Source organism: Prionailurus viverrinus, chromosome A3 (assembly GCF_022837055.1).
Source record: "Prionailurus viverrinus isolate Anna chromosome A3, UM_Priviv_1.0, whole genome shotgun sequence".
Taxonomy (NCBI): domain Eukaryota; kingdom Metazoa; phylum Chordata; class Mammalia; order Carnivora; family Felidae; genus Prionailurus; species Prionailurus viverrinus.
Genome location: NC_062563.1, coordinates 30,819,073 through 30,845,707, shown reverse-complemented (window position 1 = coordinate 30,845,707; position 26,635 = coordinate 30,819,073). Strand labels below are relative to the sequence as shown.

General features: G+C 55.3%; 1 protein-coding gene across 1 annotated transcript; it reads left to right on the top strand.

Moving 5' to 3' along the window:
* The first annotated feature begins 2,253 nt into the window (after window positions 1-2,253).
* On the top strand, window positions 2,254-21,475 carry ADRA1D (adrenoceptor alpha 1D). The gene is made up of 2 exons (XM_047853815.1): window positions 2,254-3,379; window positions 20,818-21,475. Exons 1-2 carry the CDS (start codon window positions 2,254-2,256, stop codon window positions 21,420-21,422), a joined length of 1,731 nt encoding a protein of 576 aa, XP_047709771.1. The 3' UTR covers window positions 21,423-21,475.
* The last annotated feature ends 5,160 nt before the right edge of the window (window positions 21,476-26,635 follow it).

Below are 26,635 nucleotides of genomic sequence, written 5' to 3'. Positions count from 1 at the left end.
CAGCATCTTCTTGAGGGAGGAGGAGGTCCAGATCTCCTCAAATCCCTCATGATCTTTCGTAGGGGCTGAAGTCCAGGTTAATCAGCGCAGGAGTTAACTTCTCAGTTGTGGGACGAACTTCTGCTTTTTCTTTACGCTCGCTCTAAAGGGGTCTCATAAGGGAGGGGAGATAAACGCAGATGCTAAGTTGTGCATCTTAAATAGAAGCTTTTGCCACTGGATCGCAGAGAACCCAAGGGCCACCAGGGCTCGCCTTGCTTTCTTTCCAACTCCCTACAGTAACTTCTCAAAGACCCAAGAAAAAGGTGGACGATGCCATGGGAAAACTGAGGGCCTCGGAAAAGCTGTTTCTAAGCTCAGACTCTAAAAGCTTTGGCTTCCTGGGTTGGGGAGGTCGGTATGAGAGAGTGTTACCCATATCTCAACATTTCTCCCATTTTCTGCTGTTTCTCCAAAGCACTTGCTCATCTAGGACTCTCAAACATCCTGCCCTGTGTCATCCACAACTAGCGGGCACCAAAGCGGTGAGTTCTCCACCTCTTCCCAGACAGCTCTCCAAATACACCCTCATCTCCTTGGAACAGCTCAAGCCTTCCTCATCCTGCACCTACACGCTTACCTCTGCCCTGCAATTCCCTTCTCCCTGCCACCCAGAGTGTGCAGCATGATCCCTACCTACCCTGCTTAGTATCTTAACGTCAATCAAAGGAATGATCCCTTTTTGTCCCTCCCTACCCAGTCCTGCTAGTTATCAAGAGGCTCCTCAAACCCAACCCTCCACCTGGGTCTCCGGTTCACACCAGCTCCACAACCCCTCTGCCCTCAGCCCTCCCTGTCCAAATCTTGCCCTGCCAAGCCTCACTCAGCCAACAAACCCAGGCACCGTTCTCAGGCTTCAATGCATATTAACTTATCCAGTGTTCACATCATTAAATAGACACTAACTTCTCTTATCCTCATTTTAGAGATGAAGAACTGAGACACAAAGAAGTCAAAGAGCTCATATGGGACACAGCCCAGATTTGGAGTCAGACAGTCTGCCCACCCACCCCTCCCACCCCCACTCTTTAACCATCGGGCCAAGTGCCCTTTCCCACCCTCCTGCACTTAAAACCCTCCCTCCCCAGAAGAAGTCCACTTATTTAGTGTAGCAAAGAAGTTTTATTACAACTTCTGATAGGAAGCAAAATAACAATGCAGAAGTTGGTATATGCGAACCGATGTGTGGTGGGCAGGGTCCGAGGGCCTTAACCATATAGTCTTTTGTTCCTTTTCCCATCACAGGCCAGCACTGGCATCTGATCCCTCCCGGTCTCTCTCCACTCCACGGCACTGGACGGAGGTGTTTGAGACCCTCGCCCGGCCGGCGGCTTGAAAGGAGTAAGGAGGTGCGGCAGATCCATCCAGGCAATCCCAGGAGGCGACCCGCCGCGGTACTGCGCGGTACAGTCCGCAGTCCGCAGATCCCGGGCGCTTGCTGCTCTCTGGCGGCCAGAGCCGGGAGCCCGAGAGCCCGGGGACCCGGGAACCGCGCCGTCTCCGCTCCGCGCGCCCAAGGGCACCAGCGAGTGACCGAGAGACAGGGGAAAAGGGCGGGAGGCTTTAAGGGGACGCGGCGGAGGGGCAAAGGGGAGGAGGTCCGCCAGAGGCGCGGAAAGGGGCGCGGGAAGGGGCGCGGGAAGGGGTGCGGAGCTGACCGCCAGAAGAGAGGGCGGGCGGGGGCACCCGCGGCGACCTGCTGCCTCCGGGCCGGAGCGGGCGTCAGCGCCGCGGCCCCTCCGGACCCCAGAACTGCCGCTAGCCCGGCGCGCACTGCCCCTTCTCCCGGCGAGTGGGGCGCCCCCTCCCTCGGCGCCGACCGCCCCCTCCTCCTTCCCGGCGCTGCCCCTCCTCCGTCCCGCCCCCCGCGCCCGGTGGAAAGCGAGCGCCGCAGTGGCTTTGCCTGCACTGCCCGGCCCCTGAGCCGCCGCTCTGCCCGCTCGCCTGGGCACGCTCAGAGAGCGGCGCGCGTCCCCGGCCCCCGGCTCTTCGCTCCGACTCCGCGACACCAGCCTCGGGAGCCCCGGCCGCCGCGCCGCCGGCCCCGCTCCGCTGGCGGACAGCCGCGCTCCGCGTTACAGCAACTCGGGCAGGACCCCGACGGGACCCGCGCGCCAGGCTGCCGCCCGAGCCCCGCGGCTATGCCCGGGGCCCCTCGCCTGTCCGGCCGCTCGTCCTGCGCCCGGGCCCGGCCCCCGACGGCCGCGCGTTGAGATGACTTTCCGCGACCTCCTGAGCGTCAGTTTCGAGGGACCCCGCCCTGACAGCAGCGCCGGGGGCTCCGGCGCGGGCGGCGGCGGGGGCGGCGCGGGCGGCGCGGCCGCCTCGGAGGGCCCGGCAGTGGGCGGCGTGCCGGGAGCCGCCGGCGGCGGCGGCGGCGGCGTGGTGGGCGCGGGCAGCGGCGAGGACAACCGGAGCTCCGCTGGGGAGCCAGGGGGCGCGGGCGCGGGCGGCGAGGTGAACGGCACGGCTGCCGTCGGGGGGCTGGTGGTGAGCGCGCAGGGCGTGGGCGTGGGCGTCTTCCTGGCCGCCTTCATCCTCACAGCCGTGGCGGGCAACCTGCTGGTCATCCTCTCCGTGGCCTGCAACCGCCACCTGCAGACGGTCACCAACTATTTTATTGTGAACCTGGCCGTGGCCGACCTGCTGCTGAGCGCCACGGTGCTGCCCTTTTCGGCCACCATGGAGGTTCTGGGCTTCTGGGCCTTCGGCCGGGCCTTCTGCGACGTGTGGGCCGCCGTGGACGTGCTGTGCTGCACGGCCTCTATTCTCAGCCTCTGCACCATCTCGGTGGACCGGTACGTGGGCGTGCGCCACTCGCTCAAGTACCCCGCGATCATGACTGAGCGCAAGGCGGCCGCCATCCTGGCACTGCTCTGGGCCGTGGCCCTCGTGGTGTCCGTGGGGCCGCTGCTGGGCTGGAAGGAGCCGGTGCCCCCTGACGAGCGCTTCTGCGGCATCACCGAGGAGGCAGGCTACGCCGTCTTCTCCTCAGTGTGCTCCTTCTACCTGCCCATGGCCGTCATCGTGGTCATGTACTGCCGCGTGTATGTGGTAGCTCGAAGCACCACGCGGAGCCTCGAGGCGGGCGTCAAGCGAGAGCGCGGCAAGGCCTCCGAGGTGGTGCTGCGCATCCATTGTCGCGGCGCCAGCACCGGCGCGGGCGCCGGCGCCGACGGGGCGCACGGGACGCGCAGCGCCAAGGGCCACACCTTCCGCAGCTCTCTGTCCGTGCGCCTGCTCAAGTTCTCCCGCGAGAAGAAGGCGGCCAAGACGCTGGCCATCGTCGTGGGCGTCTTCGTGCTCTGCTGGTTCCCCTTCTTCTTCGTCCTGCCTCTTGGTGAGTGACCCCTCTCCAGCCCCTTCCCTTCCGCCTTGAGCCTGTGGCCGTGCCTTCCCTGCACCCAGACTTGGATGGCCTTCCCGGGTGGAGGGTGCCTCTCCACCTGAGCATGGAAGGTTGACTCAGTAACCCTCCTGGACTCTTAGGCGGGTGCACTTGGTGGGCGACAAACGAGAGGCATTTCGTGCCTGCAGGATTCATTTTTCAGGCTTCTGACTTCTGTCCTCCCTCTGAATTGCCGTTCCCAGCCGAACCCCCTAAATATAAGAGGTCGGTGGAATCTGTGCGGGCACATGCCCTTAGCATGTGGTCAGCGGTGTACATGTTCCTCTACATACCCGCCCTCCCAGCACACAGCCAGATGTAAATGCCAGCCCCCCTGCCCCCCCCCCCCCGGAGGTGGGTGCACTGTGGGTGGGCCTACTTTCATTCAAGGCCAACATGCATGTACATTAGCAGGTACTGGAAGCCACCTGCTTTTTCCCACACTCACTCCGTGTCTGTGAAAGCCTTGGGCTCTCACTTCTGAAATCTCCTCTTGGAGGGGGGGGGGGGGCGCCTGTGTGCCATAAGAAGGAAAGGGAGAGGGGCAAATTATCAAATGGGAAGTTAATACCGTTCATGGTTGTTTCTGACATTTACGGAGTCCTTTTTCTGAGAACTTTCTTATCTCTTTCGGCAGGCCCCCTGCCGTCCTGGGAGGTAGGCGGCTGTTCTCAGGGGCTTAGTTCCACCCCTGAAGGCCCCTCCTAGAGGGCCTTGGGCTGGGTCAGCACAGGGAGCAGAAGGGGAGCAGCATCTCTGGGGACGCATTTGCCCTGAGTCATTTTGCCCATGTCTGCAAGCTCAGTTTGGGGCCTCCCGAGCTGCCTTTCCCAGGCCTCGCTCCCTCCACATTGTGCGGCTGAGTCAGGAAGGGGACAAGGGCTTCCCTCCTGCTCCCCTGCAGGCCCTCTCCACGCAGCAGCAGCCGGAGTGAACTTTATGCATTATAGATTAGCGTGTCGCTCTCTACTAAAACCCCTCAATGCTTTCCACACTGCCCTGGAAACAAAATCCAAACTCTCCACCATGGCCTGTGAGGGTGACCTTCAAATTTATTATTGTCCAAACCAAAATGAGACATTATGAATATTTATACTGGGATCACAGGCACAAACCAGGACAGCGGGGGCAGACCCGGACACAGGGTCCCCCTCCTGGAAGGAGGGCCTTGAGTGATGGCCTCATGGCTTTGCCGCCCTGCCGCTTCCTCACTGCGCGCTCTGGCTCCCCTGACCCTCTTCCAGTTCCTTGCCCACACCGAGCTCATGCCCTTGCATTTGCTCTTCCCTCTGTCTAGCCTGCCTCCCCCCACCCCCATCCCCGGCTAACCTGAGGTCTCCGTTTCAATGTCCCCTCTTCAGAGAGGCCTTCCCAGACATCTCAGTCTCAGCGTGTCCTTCTCTGTATTTTTCTCCCTGGGGGGACAAGTTTCTGTTCCCTCACATCTGCGTGTTGCTTGGCTGGTGCCTGACCTCCCCGCACTGGCCAGAAGTTCTTCAAGTCCAAGGCTGTGTGGTCACCAAATCCACAGTGCCTGGCATGTAAGGAGCAACGTAGCACAGCAGCAAGCCCCGCGGGCTCCGGCTCCAGATAGCCTGGGTTCAAGTCCCAGCTCTGCCCCTGACTCGCTGTGTAACTTCGGGCAAATCCCCGAACCTCTCTGTGCCTCTGTTTCCGCATCTGCAAATTCGGGACGGTGGTGATGGTAGCAGTGCCCACTTGCAGGGCCACGGCAGGAGTTCAGTGAGTTATTACGTGTGCATACAAACGTCACATGTCGTGAGTGCCATGTAAGCCATTGCTATCGTAGTAGCTGCTTGCTGAATATATCAGCTGCTCGCTGAATAAATCACTGACTTGGAAATCAGCCAGCCAGAGGCTGCGGTGGGGGTAGAGGGAGGCAGGGACACTGAGCCACACACTTGGAGGGTTGAGCAGGCAGGCAGGAGAAAGCCAGTGCGCCCCCCCCCCTTTAGAAACCTGCCCAGGATTTAGAACGTTCTGCTCCCCCGACCAGACTTGCCACCCAGGCTCCTTTCTCCCCCCAAACAACCCCCGCCATGTCCCTGCCCAGCTGTGCCCCGTCCCGGGTGCCTTCATTCCCCTCTGCCGTTCGCTTCACACTGGCCCCCTGTAGGGAATGATCAAGCTGTGTACAGAATTATGTTCTTTTATTATTTGGGGTTACAGAATGATGAACAGATAAGGAGAAGATAATATACCAAGTGCCCCTGTACCCATAATCGCCCGTATTGAACAGATGTTAACATTTTGCCATATTTGCCTCAGATCCTTTTCTTTCTCTTTTCGAAGAAATAGAGCCCGGCCTCAAGTAAGTCCCCTCCCGCTGTCCCTTCTTCCTTTTCTCCCTCCCTCCCGAGAAGTGAATGTGGAGTCTGTCACCCCCATTCGTCTGTTTATACTCTTACCGCTGACATCCCCATCCCTAGTAACGTACAGTGTGACTTTAGGATGTATACAAATGGCATCAGGCCGTGCACATCATTCTTGGGTTTGCCTTTTCATTATGTTGGTGAGATTTATGCACGCTGGTTCATTTTAGCAGCAGTATCGTATTCCGTGCGAGGGTGTTCCGTGGGGTGTTGATGGAGGCTTCTGCCGGACGTTGGAGTTTTCACGTTTTTCACTGTTAACGGTCAACAAAGGGCTACTGGGTTTGTTTGTTTTTTGGTTTTTGTGGGTTTTTTTTTTTTTTTTTGACATTTAGAGCACGTGTGCTGCTTTTCCATGGCCTTTGGCTCTTTTTCAATCCTTCCATCTCTGCTGCTCCTCACGCTTGGTGTGGGACCCCCAGCGTGTCCTTGTCTCCTCCCTCCTGCCAGTCTGTGCTGTGCCCAGCCTCCTGAGCCCCAGGGAAGAGCCCAGAGCCCTGGTGGAGCCAAATTGCGTGGAATCTGGCACTAAGGAGCACGCAGGACAGAGGCCAAGCAGGGAACCAGAATGTTCTGATCTGCCGTGGTGTGGCTTGGAGGGTGGGGCAGGGCCCCAGAGAGAAGGGGGAGCAGAGCCTGTAGTCGGGGCAGGAGTGGCCTGAGGGCTACGCAGAAAGGAGAAGGGGCCAGGAGGTCCTGACACCCCCAGCACTGGGCCCAGGCCTGGGAGGAAGGAGGTTTCTTTGAAGGAACAGGGAAAATTCTGAGCAACAACTTTTGGGGGGAATGTGGGATCCAAGGGGATGGTATATCTTGGTATGAAAGTACCAATATATGGCTGGGGTGGGGGATGCTGGGAACTTAGATAAAGGGGACCAAGAATGGAGGTGGTTGCCAAAGCACGAGCATGGGGTACAGTCTCGCAGAAAGACGATGGAGGGACAAAGAGAAGAGAGGGGCTGGGGACAGAGCTTCGGGGAGCACCCACTTTGAAGGAACCAGAAAGCGGCAGAGAAGGAGAGCACCAGGAGGACAGGCATCTCCCTCCTCCCAGGCCCCCGTCTCCATGCCGGGTGTGACCAGCACCAGAGTTGGAAGGATTGAGAAAGAACAGCGTGTGCCAGCTCGGGCTATAGACTGTGGCACCTAGTAGGGCCACAACCCAGGGGTTGTCAAACAGACCCAGGGTGCCCCTCACCCACTCCTCTGCACACAAAGCTGAGTGGAAGTAGGAGCTACAGCGGCGACACAGCCGGTGAGCAACCCCGACATCCCAGAGACCATTGAGACCCTTAGGAAGGGATCCCAGGGTCCCAGAGGGTCATTGGTCCTGGGGCCATGGGACTGCCATCTATAAACCTGAAATGCTGTGGGTCAGGTCAGCGTGACAGCTGAGAGAGACACAAACCCGTTGTCCTGAACCATGGAGCCTCTGGGGGCCCAAGACATTGGCTAGAAAAGACTGAGTGAGATGCAGACACCGCACCTGAAATCCTGAGGGGCCAAGAGAGGGATCGCCCACACCTCCACTGTCCCCTTTCCCCATAAGCAGCAGCAGCAGCAGGGCACGTGACAGGCAGGCAGAGGGTCAGCTCAAAGAACCTGATGTTCTTTCTATCACGTGTCTGACCCCAAGATGCCAGACACAAGGCCAGGAAGGGCGGCATTGGCTCCTTCTGGGGCACCCGGGGAGCTGTGTATGGACACAAGAAGTGTCGCTCACCCTCATGGGAGGGTGCCCACCTGCCTGGTATTCCCTGCTGATGCCCAGTTGAGCCATCCCGTGCACCAGAGTGCCCCTGCATCCTGGTTTGCCTAGGACCAGTCCTGGTTATTTATGCCTGTGGACGGGCATGATTCCTAGTGACGCTCCCCTTTCAGTCTCAAAGGTGTTCCAGTCTGAACAACAGAATATACGGTCACCAGTTCTTGGGGCCTGTGGAGGAGGGGATCTTGGAAGCCCTGTCCCTTTCAGATATGTCCCCCCTCCCCTCACCCCAGCAAGCTGGCGCGGAACTTAGAAAATCACAAGACATTGTGTAAAGGCCCCTCCTGACATCTAGAAGAACCCAAACTTACGGAATACGTTTGGAGAGGGGCAGCAAGTTTGTACCCGCCGCCTGAAGACTTCCACTGAGGACGCCCAGAGAAAGGGGGCATGGTGCAGGGTGGGGCCGGCCGGAAGTACACCTGATTAAAGCCTCTGGCCCTTAGTGCAGGAGTCCTCTCACCCCCCAGAGGTATGGGCCAGTGTTTGGGGGTAGAAATCCCTGTGGGCAAGAGGGGAGCAAAGGAACTGGGGGGACCTTGCCCTGGCAAGCCCCCATCTGCGGAAGAACTCCCCCCTGGGACCTACACACACACACACACACACACACACACACACACACTCATGACAGCCCCACCCTAGCAACCACAGGCAGACCCCCATCCTGCACTTGGAGCTCCCTTTGGTTGGGCAGGTCACCAAGCCTCACTGGCCTCTGAATTGGCCTCAGAATGTGCTCAGTCACGCAAAGCAGCCTCAGAGGCTCAAAGCACACAGTCCCCTTTCAAATACAGGGCGTACAAGCTGTCTGGAGGCTCAGATACCAGAAGTCCCAGGACAGTCCAGCACAGTCCCAGAACCCCACCTCCAGCCATCTGTGAGCCATACCTGGGCCTCCCTCCCACACTGTCAGTCTCAGCCCTGTGATATCACTGCCCACCCCCGACCACCCCTAGATTTAGTTAGGTACTCCTTCATGCTCCCCTAACACTCCGCACATGTTTTGATCACAGTGCATTGCAATGGCCAATATTCTTACACATATCGCAAAGCACGAGGGCAGAGGAAACTATACATGTGTAGATACAGAAGCGTGAAGGTATTTGTGGGGTGCCCCGTGGCTTGGGAGACGTGGAATGGAGAGCCCATAAGAAGAGGGGTCACAAGATGAGACAGGAGGCTATCAACAGGAGAAAAGGGAGATAAATTGTGGTGTTTTCATTGGCTGAACTACCATACAGCGAGGAAAAATAACAACCGTGTTGCCTGCAGTTAAGGTGGATGAATTTCACGGACGCTGTGTTGGGCAACATAAGCCAGATCTGAAGTTAAAAGCATGCATACTAGATGATTGTATGTGTATGAAGTTCAAAAGCGGGCAACACTCATTGATGAGAAAAATCAGAATAGTGGGTATGTGTAGTAGGTGGTATTGACTGGAAGAGAGAGCAAAGAAACTCACGATATGCTAACTAATTTGGATGTAAATTTTAAAAAATAAAAAAAAAAAGAAGTCTTCTGAAGGACCGAGAATGTTCTAGATCTTGGTCTGGGCAGTGATTACATCGGGGTGTGCACATCACATAGTCATCAAGCTATATTCTTGCAACGCATGTGCTTTCTAACTTGACTGTCATCATCTTGTGGCTTAATTAGAAAGAGAGAAGACAGGACGAGGCAGAAGAAAGGCTTGAGCCATGCTGAGGAATTGGTGTCCAGACTGGAAAGCACACATTGGCAGCCAGCTATGGAGGGTAGCATGTGCATGTGCATCTGAGAGTGTGGAAGGACTCATCTCCCCAAGTTCCCCGAGGTCGTGCAGGGACCTACAATCACAGGGGGGAGCGGTGGGGGATGCTTTGCTGCAGGTCCTAAGTAGTGGCATCACTGTTCCCTGGCCCAAAAGCCTGAAGAAAGGGCTGGCAAGCCATCCCCTCTCCGTGCCTTTGCGGAACCTGGCACATAGTAGGTGCTCAGTTAATGTGCACAGAGGGAGGGAGGGGTAGAACCCACATCCTCCCTCTCTTCACATCCTCCCAGGACAAGAGTCTGAGTGGCAAAGCACAGCACTCTTTTTTGTTTGTTTTGTTTTATTAGGATAAGAACACTTAACACAAGACCTACCCTGTTAACGCATTTTGAAGTGTATGATACAATATTGCTAACTGTAGACATGGTGTTGCACAGTAGATGCCCAGAATTTAGTCTTCTTAAGTGAACGTTATACCTGTTGATTGACAACTCCCTTCCACCTCCACCAGCCCCTGGCACCCACCATTCCACTCCTTGATTCCCATGACCCAGCTTCAACATCGTCAACCCAGGGCCAGTCTTGGTTCATCCCAAACCCCACCCACTGCCCCACCACTGAGGATTCTTTTTAAAGAACATCCAGACATCATATCAGTTCATCTGTAAATTCTTCAATATATATTTCTAGAATGCAAGAACTTTTTGAAAAATAGCCACAATCCATTGTAATGCAAAAAAATGATTGTTTAATATCAAATACTGTCTACTTAGTGTTCAGATGTAGCCAGTTACCTCATAAATTTGTGGTTTGTTTGAATCAGGATCCAAATAGGGTACATGTTGCAGGTGGTTGATTTGCCTGCTAGGTCTCTTAAATTGTAAGATTCTCCTCTCCCCACCTTTTCCTTGCAATTTATTTGGTGAGGAAACCAGATCATTTGTCCTAAAGAGTTGCCCACAGTCTGGAGTTTGCATCCGCATGGTGCCATTTAATGTGTCCCTCTGTTCCCTGCATTTCCTATAAACTGGCTTGATCAGATTCTGGTTCAGGGCTTTGGCCAAGAATTCTATTTGGCGCCGTTAAGATTGGTCAGAGGCTCAGATGCCTGATAAGATGTTTCAGGCTCAGCTTGTACTTTTCCCCCCCCAGAACCTGGGAGCCACCATTTCTCTGAAGAACCTTAGTTTCTCTTAGTAGTAAATGATCGTTTAAAGACCGCAGTCTGAGCTCTCAGCTGTTCCGTGATATTGAGTTAGTCCCTGATTCAGCAGATAGAGCTAGGAAGTACTAAGAATGAATACATGAATGAATTTATGAATGAGAGAGAGAGAGGAAGAGAGAGAGGGAGACAGAGGAAGAGAGAGGGAGGGAGGAAGAGGGAGGGAGGGAAGAAGGAAAGAAGGAGGGAGGGAGGGAGGGAGGGAGTGAAGGAAGGAAGGAAAGAAGCAAGAAAGGAAGAAAAGGAAGGAAGGAGGAGGGGAGAAGGAAGGAAGGAAGGAAGGAAGGAAGGAAGACCACTGACAGGGTATACCTAGGAACTGCTCCTCTGCCCACATCCCTGCTGCTACAGAAGGGTGTCCCAAGGCCAGACAAGTAGTTCCCTGCCAGCCCCACAGAGTTCATGGATCCTGAGGCAAGCATGGGGGGCATAGGACTTCTGATCTATTCCTCGTCCGTCTCAAGCCAGGGGACCTACCAGTTACCTCTCACCATGGAAAACTGACAAGGCAAGTTATCCGAGAGAATTGGCTTGGCACAGCTGGCCCCACAGTGCCCTCAAATCACCCCTCTGTGTTCTCACAATTCATCTGAGAACGGGCCCCTATCCAGGTCTCCTCTTCCCAACAGCCTTGCATGATTGTGCCCACTTCAAAATGGCCTTATCTCATACCACTCTCCCCTTCCCCTTCTCTGTTCCAGTGATCCTAACTTCTGTGTTGGCCTCTAGCGTCTCAGGTTCCCTGCTGCCTCAGGGCCTTTGCACATTCCCTTTCCACTGTCTGGAATTCCTTCGTCAGATGGATGCATGGCTCACTGCCTCACAAGGTCTTCAGGTCTCAGCTCAAGTGTGCTTTATTAGGCTTGTCTGACCCTTTAGAGTATAGCAAAGAGGTCTGCTGGTGGCAGAGGTCCCAGCCTCTCTTGACAAAGGAGCTATTGAAAGCCACTGAGTGAGACGTTGAGAGAAGTGGCAGAGAGAAAGCAAGTCTAGGGCTGGGAATTCCTTCTCTCCTAGCCCTGCTGGCAAGAAGATGCCTGAATATCTAAATGAATGTGGTATTTTTTTGTAATGTTTATTTCACAGAGAGAGAGCAGGGGAGGGGCAGAGAGAGAGGAAGACAGAGAATCCCAAGCAGGCTCCACACCATCAATGCAGAGCCCAATGCAGGGCTCAAACTCACGAACCCACGAGATCGCGACCTGAGCTGAAATCAAGAGTCAGAGGCTTTACTGACTGAGCCACCCAGGCACCCCTGAATGTGGTATTTTTAACCCCGCTCTATCTCTCTGGCCAGAGAGAATGGCTTCCTGGGGATGGAAAAGTGACTCGTGATAGAGGGGGTGGGAGAGGGGGCAGGCTGGGGTGCAGCCTGATATTTCATGGTCGGCTGCAAGTTATGAGCAAGGCTGGCTGTGAATTCTGACATTCTGCCAAGAACAAGTTTCCTTCTGGTGATGCCAGAAGAGTGCTGTTAATCACACAGTCCGCCCCATGGCTTCAGAGCGGTCACTCCTCAGCGAGGCTTGGCCAGATCGGTCCAGCTGCAGGCCTAGCCGGCTCCTCAGTAGCATCTCCTACACCTGGACGTCACCGGTCCTTAGGAGAGGGGACTGGCTTGTGGTCATCAAGGCCCCAAACACAAACCTCACAGGCTGTGTCAGTGTCCCCAACCACGTGTGGGCCAGGCTGGCCCAGCCAACATACCATAGGATAAACTTACCTGCCGACAAAAGAGAGGCCCTGCCTTTTATGACTGGTGGACGTCCAGCCCTCCCTGGACATTAGGTTAGGCTCCTGACAGAGGCACCCCAGTATAGGGAATGGGGAAGGCCAGGTGGGAGCAAGCCTGATGGACGCTCACGTGAGAGCAAGGTCAAGGAGAAGAGAGAAGCAAGCAGGAGTTGTTTGTGGTCTGCGTCATCTCCCACCTGCGTTCTTCCTCTCCTCACAGGCGTTCTTCCTCTCCTCAGCCCCTGCTCTGGGTCAGGCACCTGTGTTCGCGGCCAGGCTGGAAACAGCCATCAATCTCATTCCTGCCTTTGAGAAACCGGGAGCCTAGAAGGGTAGACAGAGCAGTAACAAATTTTACTAAAATTCAGGCTTGCATGAAAGGGCACCCAGGCTTGGTGGGGAGAACATCTGACCTGAGGCCAGAGGACGGGGCGGGAGGAAACAGTTGGGGCCAAGCAGAAAGGCAGAAGGAGGCCAGCCCCTGTGGGAAGTCCTGCCTGCAACTTCAGCCTTCGGCTTGGGGGCAGATTTGGAGGGAAGCAAGCTGTAGACAGCACCGTGCCGTAAAAAGCCTCGAATGCAACACCAGAAAGCCTGGGCTTGGTCCTCAGAGCCACCGGAAGCCACTCACGCTTTTCAGAGGGATAAGGAGAGAAACCCGTTTTAGAAAAGGCCTCCAGCAGCTATGTGCCGAGTGGAGAGGCCAGAGGACCCCAGGGGCAGTCCCAGCCATGCAAACAAAATGAGATGCCAGACTAAGCAAAGGCTTCAGGAACGAGGTGAAGGGAGGGGGACCCCCTCCAGAGAGAAACTCAAATGTCCCGGGCGTGATGGCCAGTTGGACACGTAAGGTAGAGAAGAGGGACTCCTTCGGCAAACTCAGCAAGTGTTCAGCGCCTACTGTGTGTTCGGGGTGCTCAGGAGATCTCTGGGGCCACGGGAGTGCCGTGCCAAGCAAAACAGGCACGAGTCCTGCCCTGTGGACTTTGCTGCAGAGAGAGATGATGGACAAAATGAAAAATAAATAGCACGGGAGACGGCAGGAAGTGCCAGGGGGCAGCAACGGTGCCAGCTGAGGGGGGTGGGGGGTCGCGGGCGGGAAGACCATGCAATTTTCCGTGGGAAGACAGGGAGATGTCACCACGAAAGTTAGGGCATGAGCCCTGTGGGGATCTGGGGGAAGAAGATTCTAAGGAAAAGCAAGTGCAAAGGCCCAGGGTGGGAGCGTGTCTGGCATGTCCAAGAAGCAACATGGAGGGCAGTGTGGCTGGAACAGTTGGGGGGCAAGTAGGAAGAGGGGACAGCAGAGAGGTTGGGGGCCACATGTTGAGCTGTGTAGGTCATGGGGTCTTAACAGAGAGGGGGAAGGGCAGCTTTTAGAGAGTCTGGGAGGCCAAGGAGTGATATGATCCATTTATATGTTTAAAGAGTCGCTCTACGGTCGCCTGGGTGGCTCAGTCGGTAAGGCATCTGACTCTTGGTTTCGGCGCCGGTCATGATCTCGCCGTTCGTGAGTTCGAGCCCCACATCGGGCTCTGTGCTGACAGCACGGAGCCTGCTTGGGATTCTCTGTCTCTCTCTCTCTCTCTGCCCCTCCCCCTCACATACATGTGCTCTCTCTCTCTCAAAATAAACATTTTAAAAAAACAAAAAAATAATCACTCTAGCTGCTGGGTTGAGGATAGATTGCAGGGTATAAGGGTGCAAGCAAGAGACAGTGCGGAGGCTACTGAGTTACTCAAGGCGGGAGGTGATAGTGTCTTGTACAGGGTAGGAGGGCCCCTGGAGTAGGGTACTATTGAGTTCTGACCTCAGGCCCTTCCTCTCTGCCCTCGGTCACTCCATTCTATAGCCACCACTCTCGTCATTGTTCTTCAAACATGCCAGGGCCACCTCAGGGCCTTTGCACTCGCTGTTCTCTCTCCCTGCAATACTTTTTCCCCAGGTGTCCACAGGCCTCATTCAGCTCTTTACTCAAATGTCACATTCTCAGCAGGCCTTTCCTGGCCACCTTACCCAAAATTTATACCACCACCCCCAGCTACCCACAGACTCATGAACACACACCTCCCATCTTCCTTCCTTGCAGTACGTTTTCTCCTTAGCATATTTTATTACCTGATATGGTTGCATTTTCTTTGTTTATCCTATGCATTGCCGGCCTTGCCCAATGAAATGTAAGCTTCATGAGGTCAGGATAAGTGTGAAATGCCAGTAGACACCCAAGTAGAGAAGTCTGGGAGGCAGGCGGATCTTAGTCTGGAATCTGGGAGAGCCATCTGAGCCGGAAATAGAGCTGCGGGTATGATCAACCTAAAGTCAGTGTTTAAAACCACAAGCTGGGGGGGTGCCTGGGTGGCTCAGTCAGTTAAGTGTCGGACTTCGGCCTCAGGTCATGATCTCACAGTTCGTGAGTTCGAACCCCGCGTCCGGCTCTGTGCCGACCGCTCGGAGCCTAAGGCCTGCCTCATATTCTGTGTCTCCCTCTCCCTCTCTGCCCCTCCCCTGCTTGCACTCTATCTCAAAATAAATGAATATTTAAATAAGTAAGCGGGGATGAAATTGCCAGGAGAACGCAAAGGGAAGAGATTACAAAGACTCTTCTGAGAAGGACACTGCCTACATTTTGCAGCGGAGACGTGCGGAAGAAGCAGCAAAGGAAATTGACACCGAGTAGAAAGTCCAAGAGCGTGGCGCCCTGGGAGCCACGGCTGTGATGAGAGGAGTCAGGGATGGATGAGAGCGGCGTCTGCAGGTTGGGATCTGGGAGGAGCGGGGCTGTTGCAGCAAAGCAGTGAGGAGCAGGTGCGGAAGAGGCGTCGGCAGGTGTGGACAGAACGAATAGAGAGAATGACGTCATAGCCTGAGAACCAGCAGAGAGGGGGCAGCTGTGACAGGGGCATGCTTGCAGGGGACTGATGGATGGAGAGCACCATCAGCAGGGATGCTGACCTCGGGCAGGAGGAGAGACCCCTTTATTACGAAGGAGGAGGAGAGGTGAGGAAGGCTTGAGCAAGTGCCTGGCTTCTTTAGTTTCTGTTTTCTCTGTGAAACAGGAAGCGAGATCAGCTGCTCCAGAGGAGGCAAAGGCGGGGAAGTAAAGGCTCAGGGGGCTGGCGCAGGACTTCGGGAGAGCGGGCTGAGCGTGAGCGGCGAGGTCACTGGACGCCCCGGACAGAGCTGAGGGCGGGGACCCTAATGTATTCAGGGAGCCGGTGATTCGCTCCAGAGTTAGGGTGATTCGCTCTAGAGTTAGGGTCTGGATGGATAAGTACAACCCAAATCCAGAAGGATGCGGACACGGGAAGACTGAGAAGGGGCATCTGAGGTGTGAGTGGATAGGAGTCTTGGCTAAGCAGGGATGATAGGAGAAACCCAAGAGGCTGGCAGAAGGTCAAAGTACGGAGAAGAAAGAGAGGATGAGGAGCTGCAGTCAGCAGTGGAAACCGGGTTTTAAGTGAAGAAGTGCTCAGGCTTATTTTTTAAAAGGACCTCCCAGCTGCTGTGTGCAGGACAAGGTGCGGGGCTTCTGGGGCTGGAGCAAGGGGCTCACTTAGAGGGGCACTTTGAGGAGCGCCTGCGTGGTTCAGTCCATTGAGCCTCTGACTCTTGGTTTCAGCTCAGGTCATGATCTCATGGTTTCGTGAGTTTGAGCCCCACATCAGCCTCCGCGCCGATAGCGTGAAACCTGCTTGGGATTTTCTCCCTCCCTCCCTCTCTGCCCCTCCCCGGCTCACGCTATCTCTGTCTCTCTCAAAAGTAAATAAAACTCTTTTCAAAAAAACTATGAAAAGGCACTTTGGGTAGATGAGGATAGTCATTTGAGGGTGGCACCAAGTGGGGGGATTCCAGGACCAATGGTTGTTGGTGACGGATGGGATGCAGGGTGTGACAGAGAGAGGACTTGGAATGTGTGCAGCACCTACGATGTGCCAAGCACACATGGAGAGCTTTCCAGTTTAAAGATAAGATAGACAGGGCCGCCTGGGTGGCTCAGTCCATTAGGCGTCCGACTTCGGCTCAGGTCATGAGCTCACAGTTGGTGAGTTCGAGCCCCACGTCCAGCTCTGTGCTGACAGCTCGGAGCCTGGAGCCTGCTTTGGATCTGTGTCTCCCTCGCTCTCTGTCCCTCCCCCCTCCATGCTCTGTCTCTGTCTCTCTCTCTTTCTGTCTCTCTCAAAAATAAATAAGCATTGGGGGAAAAAAATAATAAGGGTAAGATAGGAAACCGACAGTAGCCTGCAGCTTACTTGGCCCTTAGAAGTGAGAAGATGTGCTATGGGGAGAGTACACCTAACCGCCAGGTTGGGAGGGGCAGCGCAAGGAGGGCTTCCAGGTGGAGGCACCTCTGGAGCTGGCACTAACAGGTGGAGGAAAGAGGAAGGGCAATCCAGGATGAGCAGAGGCCAGAGGGCGGCAAGAAGCGAGCGTGGCCGTTTAGCCGATGCAGGAGAAGACGGAAGTGAAGACTGCTGAAGAGAAGCGGGAGCCACAGGGGAAAGGAGAGCCAGGGTGTGACGCTGGGCGCCGGGAGAGAGGGGTGGGAACTGAGGGAGGGTGTCCCACGAGGGCCTCTGTTTCTAATGACAGCTGCCAAGTTGAGCTAGCACACCTGGGCTCTCTGCCTGCAGGGAAGGTTGGGGACAGTGTGGGGAGTGGGAGAGGTAGCTAGCTTGGGGACAGAGAAGGGGGCTGCCGGGTACTGAGACACAGCGGCCTGGTCTCAGAGCCCCCTGTGCTCATTGAGGCTTTCCTGTAGCTGGGCTATGGGGCTGGCAGAGGCGTGCGCCGGGCCCCTGGAGAGGGACGAGAAGGCAAGACAGGTGAGGTTGGCCTGAAGTAGCCACAAGCCCGAAAGTCCAAGTGGCTAGGGACCAGCAAGCTGGGGGTGGCCCAAAAAGGGCTTGTCCGCCGATGTCCCCACAGCAGGCCGGCATTGCAGGGACAGTGCCCGTCAGCCAAAGGCCCATCCTCAGGGATCTCGGGGCAATTCCCCATTTCATCCATGCACACAAAGGGCCGGGAAGTGCCCACAGGCCCCTCCGACCCCAGAGATCTTTGCGAGAGGTTGGAGCCGGTGGGGGACGGGCAGGACAGCAGGGAGAGTGAGACTGGGTGCGGGGAGGCATGGAGGGCAGACAGCAGCACTCTGGGAAGAGCTGGGTGTGAGGCTCAGAACTGCCACTTGTGAGGGGAACAGAGGTGCTGCTGCCTGTGGAAGCTGGAGCCCAGGCACGGGCGTCTGTATTTTCCGGGCAAGATGTCTGTGCACAGTGGGCAGAGAGCACATGAAACGATTGTGCCAGATGCTGTTAGTGACCCGCCCACCCCACCCCCTGGACCTTGAGGGGCGCATGGGCTGACTTCCACCCCAGGCCTGCCGGCATCTTTGCCCAGGGGCTTTCTCCACCCACCAAAATCCTCATCATCCACTCACACAGCAGGCAGGAAGTGTGGGAAATTAACACCCTTGGGAGTAGCCCAACCAGTGACTGATGGGAATGGGTGTATAGATACCCCACCTCCCTCACCCCGCTGGTGGGATGGCTCTGAGGTCCCTGAACTTCACGGTCTCCCAGAGCTCCCAGTGGGATTGTGCCCCCCAGTTGCCCGCAGTTCGCACCTTGCACTTGAATCCTTGTCTCAGGATCGGCTTCTGGGAGAGCCCAAAGTAAGACAGAACCTCAGCAGGACACGGTAGGAAAATCTTGGGGCAGAAAGGCTGAGTGGTTCCCGGTTCTTTGTGTGTAAGGAATTCTCAGCCTGTAGCAAGCTTCTGCACAGGTTGCTTGAGCATAAATTAGAATAGTGTTTATAACACAGCCCGGGGCATAGTACAATACTCCATATCACCCACCGATCTGAGTAAACACCACGCTGATAACCATGCTGTTTGGCCGGCTTCAGGCTCGCAGCTGAAAGCATAGTCCACTGATTTGTCATCCTGCGCTAAATATAAAAGAATTGTGGCCTGAGTCAGAGTTATTTTCAGCACTGTGTCTTACTTTGCAGCCATTGAGGGATGCTATTCAGAGAGCCACCTTCCTGGAGCCTGAGGTCAACCCTGGTGGCCCCCACATTCCGAGGACAACTGTCCAACTCCTCTCCCGGGGGAAACTATCTTCTCAACAAATGCTGACTGATTGCCCAGCCTCCCCCGAACCCACCAGGTCTCGGCTTCTGTTCCTGGCTCCTCTCCAGAGCTGGGAGCTGCGTCCCTTCCCGGGGCTGAGTTGTCCTCTCTCAAAAGCCACAGAATAGGGAGAGGGGAAATAAAGACACACCAGTGTTTTCATTAAGAGCCTGCTAAGTCCTGCCTCTGAGATGTATTAATCTTCACAAATCCCTTCCTAGGAAATATTCTTTTGATTTACTTATTTTGATTTTTTTTTAATGTTTATTTCTTTTTGAGACAGTGACAGAGCACGAACGGGGGCGGGGTAGAGAGAGGGAGACACAGAATCCAAAGCAGGCTCCAGGCTCCGAGCTGTCGGCACAGAGCCGGACGCGGGGCCCGAACTCACGGATCTCGAGACCTGAGCTGAAGTCGGACGCTGAACCGACTGAACTCCCCAGGCGCCCCGAGAAATATTCTTGTATTTCACAGAAAACGTGAGACTTGGATGGCCAAATAACTTGCTCAGGGCTGCGTGACCACAGTATGGGAGGCCTGTCCCTCGTGTTGCTGTGTGACCTTCCTCTTCTGCCACCACCACCGTGTCTCTTGGTACCAGGAATTCTCCCTATGGCGGGAGGTGGGTGCTGTGCAAGGGCTCCCGGGTCAAAGAAGGGGGCACGGTGCCTCTGCCCCCTCTGGAGGGGACCCTGCTTGTTTTTCTTCGGGGGCAAAGAGAAGAGAGAGCGGGTCCCCTGACTTGTCAAGGACCCCTGCCCCTGGTCTGCTCAGCCTCACGGGCACCCACCCACAGCTTTTGCCTGCGATGCCATGCTCTCGCCACCTTCCCCCTCCCCCTGCTGCTGCAGAGGATGTGAGCATGAGACGGTGGCTTTTGCCTTCTGGGTCGTGCCCTCACATTTCGTCAGGTGCCTTTTGAAGAAGTGACTCGAAAGGTCCGTGGTGGGGATGCCAGGGGAGAAGTTTGTGAGGAGGGTCTTTCTGACACAGCTCAGATCCTAGTGCACCTACTCCCTCCTGCCTGGCGCTCTGCTCCCGCAAAGCCATGCTCAGAGGCTTGCCTGACCACTTCCGCTGAGACAGCCCCCCTGACCTGCATTCCAACAGCCATGGGCATTGTGTTTATTGAGCCTTAATTCTAGGCTCTGTCTCTTGCCTGCTTGAAAATATCCATGACTCCCAACTACTCACAAATAAATACAGAGATTCCCAGCATTTTTTTAAAAAATTTTTTTATGTTTATTATTTTTGAGAGAGACAGAGCACTAGCGGGGGAGAGGCAGAGAAACAGAGGGAGACACAGAATCTGAAGCAAGCTCCAGGCTCCGAGCTGTCAGCACAGAGCCCAGCGTGGGGATGGAACTCGTGAACCTCAAGATGATGACCTGAGCCAAAGCCGGATGTTTAACCGACTGAGCCACCCAGGCGCCCCTGAAATTTCCAGCATTTAAGGCTCTTCACCATCTGTCCCAAATGACATTTCCTCGGCGTATCCCATAGGACACTCCCAGGCCCCAAAGTTTTAATCCTCTTACCCACCTGTCCCCTCCACTCCTAACACCTGCTCCTCGTCCCGCCAGACTCCAGTCCATCCTGTGAGAACCCTGGCAGCCCCACCCCCACCCCACATGCTGAACACTGCCATCACCCCATCTTCATTCCCTTGATATTTTATGCACATAGCTACTGAGAGAACCTGGCCATGTTTGCTGTGAGCCCAGCGCAGTGCCTGATGTGGGGCAAGCCTTGGTCAACATTTAATTCAAAAGTTCTTACCCTTTTTGTGCGAGAGACTACCTGGGCATCTGGCAAGCTTGTGGAGCCCTTCTTAAGAGTTCTGCTTTCAAATGCATAAGCTAAAACACAGAGGATTGCAAATAAAACCGATTTCACTGAAAACATCAAGATATTTGTGAATGAAATCTGTGATCTAGTAAGTGATGTGCTTCTGGGTTAAGGCATTAAATAGTAGGGCTATCTGGTGGTGGGTTCTGATGATTGTCGTTTCCAAATAGGAGCATACACAACATTGCAAAGCATCTGCAGCAACTGAATGTGATAGGAAAATATCTGCGGGAGCTGTAATCTTAGGTGGAATCATGTGAAACTGCCAAGCCAGCACCAGTTTTGAGCGACAAGAACCGTGATTTCCTATGGTTGGGTCTCATTCTATTCGGGTTTATTGGCTACACTCATCATGGAGGGAAATGCTCCATATCAGGTAGAAGTGAATAAAATGGAAGATGATTTTTCCTCCTCCAAGTGCGTGGACCCTTCGAATTCTCTCAGGGACCCCTTGGGGGAGATACGTTGAGAGCCCCTGGTGGATGACCTTGCGCCTGAGGGCATCTAACAGGCGTGGGTCTCTGCCCCCTCCCTCCCCGCAGGCTCCCTGTTCCCGCAGCTGAAGCCCTCGGAGGGCGTCTTCAAGGTGATCTTCTGGCTCGGCTACTTCAACAGCTGCGTGAACCCGCTCATCTACCCCTGCTCCAGCCGCGAGTTCAAGCGCGCCTTCCTCCGCCTGCTGCGCTGCCAGTGCCGGCGTCGCCGGCGCCGCCGTCCCCTCTGGCGCGTCTACGGCCACCACTGGCGGGCCTCGACCGGCGGCCCGCACCCCGACTGCGCTCCCGGCCCGGGCGCCGCGCCTCCTGGAGCCCCGCTGGCCCTCACCGCACCCTCCGCCCCCGGCTCCCCGGGCACGCCCGAGATGCAGGCTCCTCCTGTCGCCGGTCGTCGCAAGTCGCCCTGCGCCTTCCGCGAGTGGAGGCTGCTCGGGCCGTTCCGGAGACCCACCACCCAGCTGCGCGCCAAGGTCTCCAGCCTGTCGCACAAGATCCGCGCCGGGAGCGCGCAGCGCGCAGAGGCCGCCAGCACCCTGCGCGCGGAGGTGGAGGCGGTGTCCCTGGGAGTCCCCCACGAAGTGGCCGAAGGCGCCACCTGCCAGGCCTACGAATTGGCCGATTACAGCAACCTCCGGGAGACTGATATTTAAGCACCCCGAGCTAGGCCCTGAGCTAGGCCGGGGAGCGTGCTGGGGGAGGAGGAAAGGGGCTGGGGGTGCGGTGAGGGGAGGGCAGGGAGGGAGGCTGGCTTTGTTCAAGAGGCCGGTGCGGCATCAGGGACCCGGACACTGATCAGGGCGGCTGCTCTCTGGCCTCCCTGAGGAACTGGGGCCGGGGTAAGGCCTTTGAAAGTTGACAAGTTTTGGCCCCCTCCTGACACAGGTGCCCGGAGCTCCTTCTTGAAGAGGAAGGGGCTTCGGGCTCCGTGGGGTCACTGGCTCCCAATCCCTGTTTGAGAAACACTGTCCCATCCCTGCTCTGAACCCTGGGTAGACAGCCTCAAGTATGGCCAGGCAGGCCTGCCTCTCCTGGGGAGGAAGGGGCACAGAGGCCCTGCTTGGCTCTCTCCAACGCCTCCCCTGGGGAAAAAGTCCGTGGGGCCAAGGCTGCTCAATGGACACAATTTCTCCTTACTGCCGACTGGAGGAACCCAGTGGACCTGCCAACACCACCAACAAACTTTGGTGGCAGATTGGATGACCATCGTACAAGCCTGTTGTATTGACCCATGGACCCACTCCCCCCTACAGAGGCTCTATCATGCATACCCCATCACCCGGCCCTGCCCCTCATTATGTCCAAGGGCCTTACTGTTTACACTCTGTACATAGTGCCTGTGCCCGTCACTTCTTGCTGGGATCTGGAGCCATCAAACGGGAAGAGCTTTGTCATTTTGAGACATATTTATTGGTAAGAGTACTTCTATTTTGTCCAAACTGTGCAAACTGTCCCTCTTTAGCTTGTAACCCATAAAGAATTACTTTTTTTTTTTTTTTTCCTAAAATCCTTCAAGTTCTAAAGCCCCACAACAGGATAGATTGGGTCTGCATTCACTTTCTAATTGCAACTTAAGGCCTCTTCAACTGATGGCTGCTATCCTCTGGGAATTTTAGCATGACCAAAGGACTCAGGAGTTTGGTGGCTTTTAAAATTCACATGATTAGTCTTGGGAATCAAACAGTAATCATAAGCATAAATTTTCGCTTTGTCAGTCTCCCCAGATGTATCTGTGATGCTCTGAGGGCCTCAGTGAGGAAGGTGGCCATCAGTTAAATGGGTGAAACATTACATGAAAAAATATACAAGCCCATGTAGACAAGTGTACATGATGAGTGAAAGAACACCTACCTAGGAACCATACTTGTTAGCTTTGAGTGAAATGTCCAGCACTTGTCACATTCTCAAGAGACTGCAGGTAATCTAGTCTTCGGCTGGATAATATCAATCACATACATACAACCAGAGTGGGGGTGGTGACTGTGGTCCCGTGGAAAGCTGGTTAGGTGATACCCCAGGGTGTCTGGAGTGGGGATTTTCTAAAACTGGAAGAGCCAGTTGCTGGGCCCCATGTGGACCAGTAGTTTGAGCCAGAAGTTTCCATCCTGTACTGAGGAAGTAGTCTGAAAGGTGCTTGAAAGGTCACCACAATTTTAGACTTCTCACCCCAATTTTATAAGGTAAAAAGACTGCCATTATTGGTGCCCAGGAGCAGACATTTCATACTGTGGGTCTACAGCAGGGTCTAGATCCTCAGGCCTGGCATCCCCCGAAGGCCCAGGAAGGGCAGTTTAAGGTGGGGATGCTGGGAACATGCTGCAGACCCCGAAGAGGGCCCACTTTACAGCACATTGGCCACGCTAAAGCTGGGGACACTGGGGGACAGTCCTTGCTCTTTTCTCACCAAGGTGGGGGCCATTCCTCAAATCAGGGGTCAACGAAGGGACAGACCCCATTGTCAAAGAACTGAACATTGGGCTCCCGGGCAGGGGTTCAGTGGCAGGGGAGGATCTCTGAGCAGGTAAACATGGGCTCCCACATGCCAGGGCAGGTAAGCCCACAGGAGGCCAACAGCGGGGACAAGGGAGCACGCTGGGGAGGGAGCCTTCATAAGGGGAATTTTGGGGGGTCCTCCCTGTCCTGTCGTGGTTAACCCATTAGGCATGCAGGCAGGTGGGGCTGGCAGCTTGCCCAGTACTTTCTCCAGGCACAATGACTAATCAGCAAGACATGTCTGATGTTCAAGTCTCAGCTCCCATCTCCTGGGCACCGAGGCCCTCTGCACACAACTGTTTCTTCCTATACCCCCATACCAAGCCTTCAGGAGATCAGGGAGAGCTGCAAAGCCCCCAGAGAGGCTGTGCCACAGCTAACGCACTGAGTTGCTGACCTTGGTGTCAGGACATGCCAAAGGGTCATAGAGTAGACACATCTGATTAGAGATACTGTCTCTTCGGTACATAGAGAAATGAGGACGTCGTCTCCGGGAGGCCCCCAGGAAAGGTCAAGGTGGCTGGGAGAATGGGAAGACTCTCAGCACTGATTAGAATGGGAATAAGAGTTCCTTTACACAATCTTCAAGAAATGGGATGAGGCCTTCAGGGAGTTTGTGAGTGGGAAATGGATGGCCCTGTGAGATGGGACAGGGCAGAACGAGCCTCCAAAGACACTGGCATTTGCCTAAGCCCTTTGCCCCCACCATCCTTAGAAAGTCTCATTCCTGCTTCCCACTCCGGGCCCCAGTCCAGTCTGCCCGCCCTCCCCATTTGAGCTGGGCTCTTGCCACCCATCTTGCCTTGCTTCCCACACTCTTTCAGGGACCTCTGTCCCCAGCATCCCCCAGAGCCGCTTTTGCAAGTCACCTGGGACGTCTCATTTCCCCGACCTCCTCCCTCTGTCTGCCACAGTCCACGCTGGTGGCTGAAATGTTCTTCTCCGCACCCAAGCCACGCCCCTGGGATCTCTTCTGGTTCCCTGGCCACACACTCTCTCTCTCTCTCTCTCTCTCTCTCTCTCTCTCTCTGCCTCCTGCGCAGGCGCCTCTCTCTGCCATTATATGTCCCCCAAGGTTTTCTTCTTCCTCTTCTCAACTCTCCACATGATCTCATCCATTCCAAATGATCTCAGTGACCACTTGTATATAAATGGCTCCCAAGAGTTTGTCTGTAGCTCCAGATGTGTGTTCACCCTCCACCCGCCTGGGTGGATCCCAGACACCCCAAATACCAGGCCACTCACCTCCTGCAAGGTCATCTCCTCACCTCCATGTGGGCAAGACAAGGCCACTGGTGCTGAGGCCACAGGCTCCTGGAAGCCCTGAGCCTGCCCACCTTCTTCCCAAGATCTTTCCAGATCCCCTAACCCAAACGAACCCCCACGTATCCCTCAGCCTCCCTGGTAGCTTGCACCAAGGTCATCCTGGCTTCAGACCCACTGCTAGAATCCGTACTTGTGCATGGGGAGAAGGCCGTTCCCAGAACTGCTCAGGGCTGGGTGTAAGTGTTTGTTAAATCCTGGATTGATGGAGCTGGCCAACTGACCCTTCCCTGGGACACTGCCCCATTGCCCACCTAATACTCAACACCACTGTCTCACCCCTACTGGTTCCGCCCATCCTCACAAGGCTGGAGCCTGTGTCCTCCCCCAGCCAGACAGCCAGCTGTGCCTGGACTTCTGCAGGAACACCCGCTCTATGTGCCTTCCGACCCGCCACCCCTCCACCTGGAGCCCCACCCCAAGCCTTTAGTGCCTCCTGCTCCAGGCGCTGACAGGTCCTGGCAAAAGGTTTGGGACCTTGGTCGCCCTCCCTTCGCGACCTGTCAAAGCCCCGACTCTTCAGTGCCCTCCTGACCCTGTTTCTATTTCCATCCTGTTACACCCCCAGGGACTTACATGTTCACCGTCTACTTGGAAAGAATTTCCTTTTTTTCTTCTTCTTCTTGTGGCTCCAGCGAAGCACAAAACCAGATGCTGGTAAAGGCTAAACCGCTCCCGCAGCCTCTGCTCAGAAGAGCTCTCTGGGAGCCCTGTGGACTCAGGTGGTGTTGGAAGCAGGGTCTTTGGGCAGAGAGGCTGCTCTGGACTCTCCTGCAGTTTGGGGCTGGCTCTCTTCCCTTCCCCACCCACCCCCTGGCAAGAGCAGGGAAACAAAAGGCATGCTGGACAGGACCCCAGCCTACATCCTCAAATTGCTCTGGTCTGGGGAGGAACTAAGCAGGAAATGCAGGATGCATTTGGAATCCAGAAGAACTCCAAGAACTGGGGCCATGACAGCCTGAGCTCTCAGAGCCGGGATCTGGAGGGAGGGATGCATGGGAGGCAATTCCAGGGACCTCCCCCATGACATTTATGGGCGTTCCCTCCAGGGGTTCATCATTCACATGACTCCACCATAGCGTTGTGTCAACCTCTTTCTGTCCTGCCAGAAACCACAGAAGGGGTCCTCAGAGGGGCCAGATTGGCCCCACTCACCTCTTGGGCCAAGCCCCAGAGGTCATAGGTCACTGGCCAGCCTATGGATTGGCTAATTTGGGGTCGAGTCTGATCAGCTGGGCAGGCAGGCAGAAGTGGGTCAGATCACGTGGTATAAAACACAGCTGTCCAGGTGCCAGTGTCCATGGGTGGAGTGATATTCCCAGATGGGCCGGGAGCAGACAGCCATGGACATCTCTAGCACGCTGGAAAGGTGAAGAATGCAACTGCAGGTAACGAGGACGCTGAGGGACAGCTGCTTAAACATGGGGCGTCGTCTTTCTCACTTGACAAGTTACAGGGTGGGTGGCTGCGGGCATTGTTCATCGCAGACACAAGCTCTGCCTCTGCCTTCTAATCTCTGCTGTGTCGACTCACATACTCTCTGTTGCCTGATCATGATCAATGTTTCCAAAATCCACATTCTTATTCAAGACAGAGAAAAAAGGAGAAAAGTCTGCTTTTATCAAGATAACAAAAAGCTTTCCCTGAGCCCTTCCCCCAGCACACCTCCACTCAGCTCTTATGGGCCAGAACTGAGTCCTATGACCACCCTCCAAGGGAGACTGATGAAGTCAAAATAGGTTGGATGCTTGGCAGCGAAGGTCCACACTCACGTGATTTTGTACAGCCCACAACCTAAGAATGAGTTTTACATGTTTCAGTGGAAGGGGTAGTAAAGTGGTTGAAAGAATATGTCATGATGAGAAAATTACGCAGAAGTTTCCTCTTGGCTCACAAAGCCCAAATTTTACTATCTTGCCCTTTACAGGGAAAGCCTGTCAACCCTTGCTTTAGGGCAACAAGGATCCCAGCCTCCCACTGGGCACACTGCTATTCTGAAGAAAATTGGAATTCTGGCATTAGGAAGAAGCAAAGAATCACTATCCAGCAG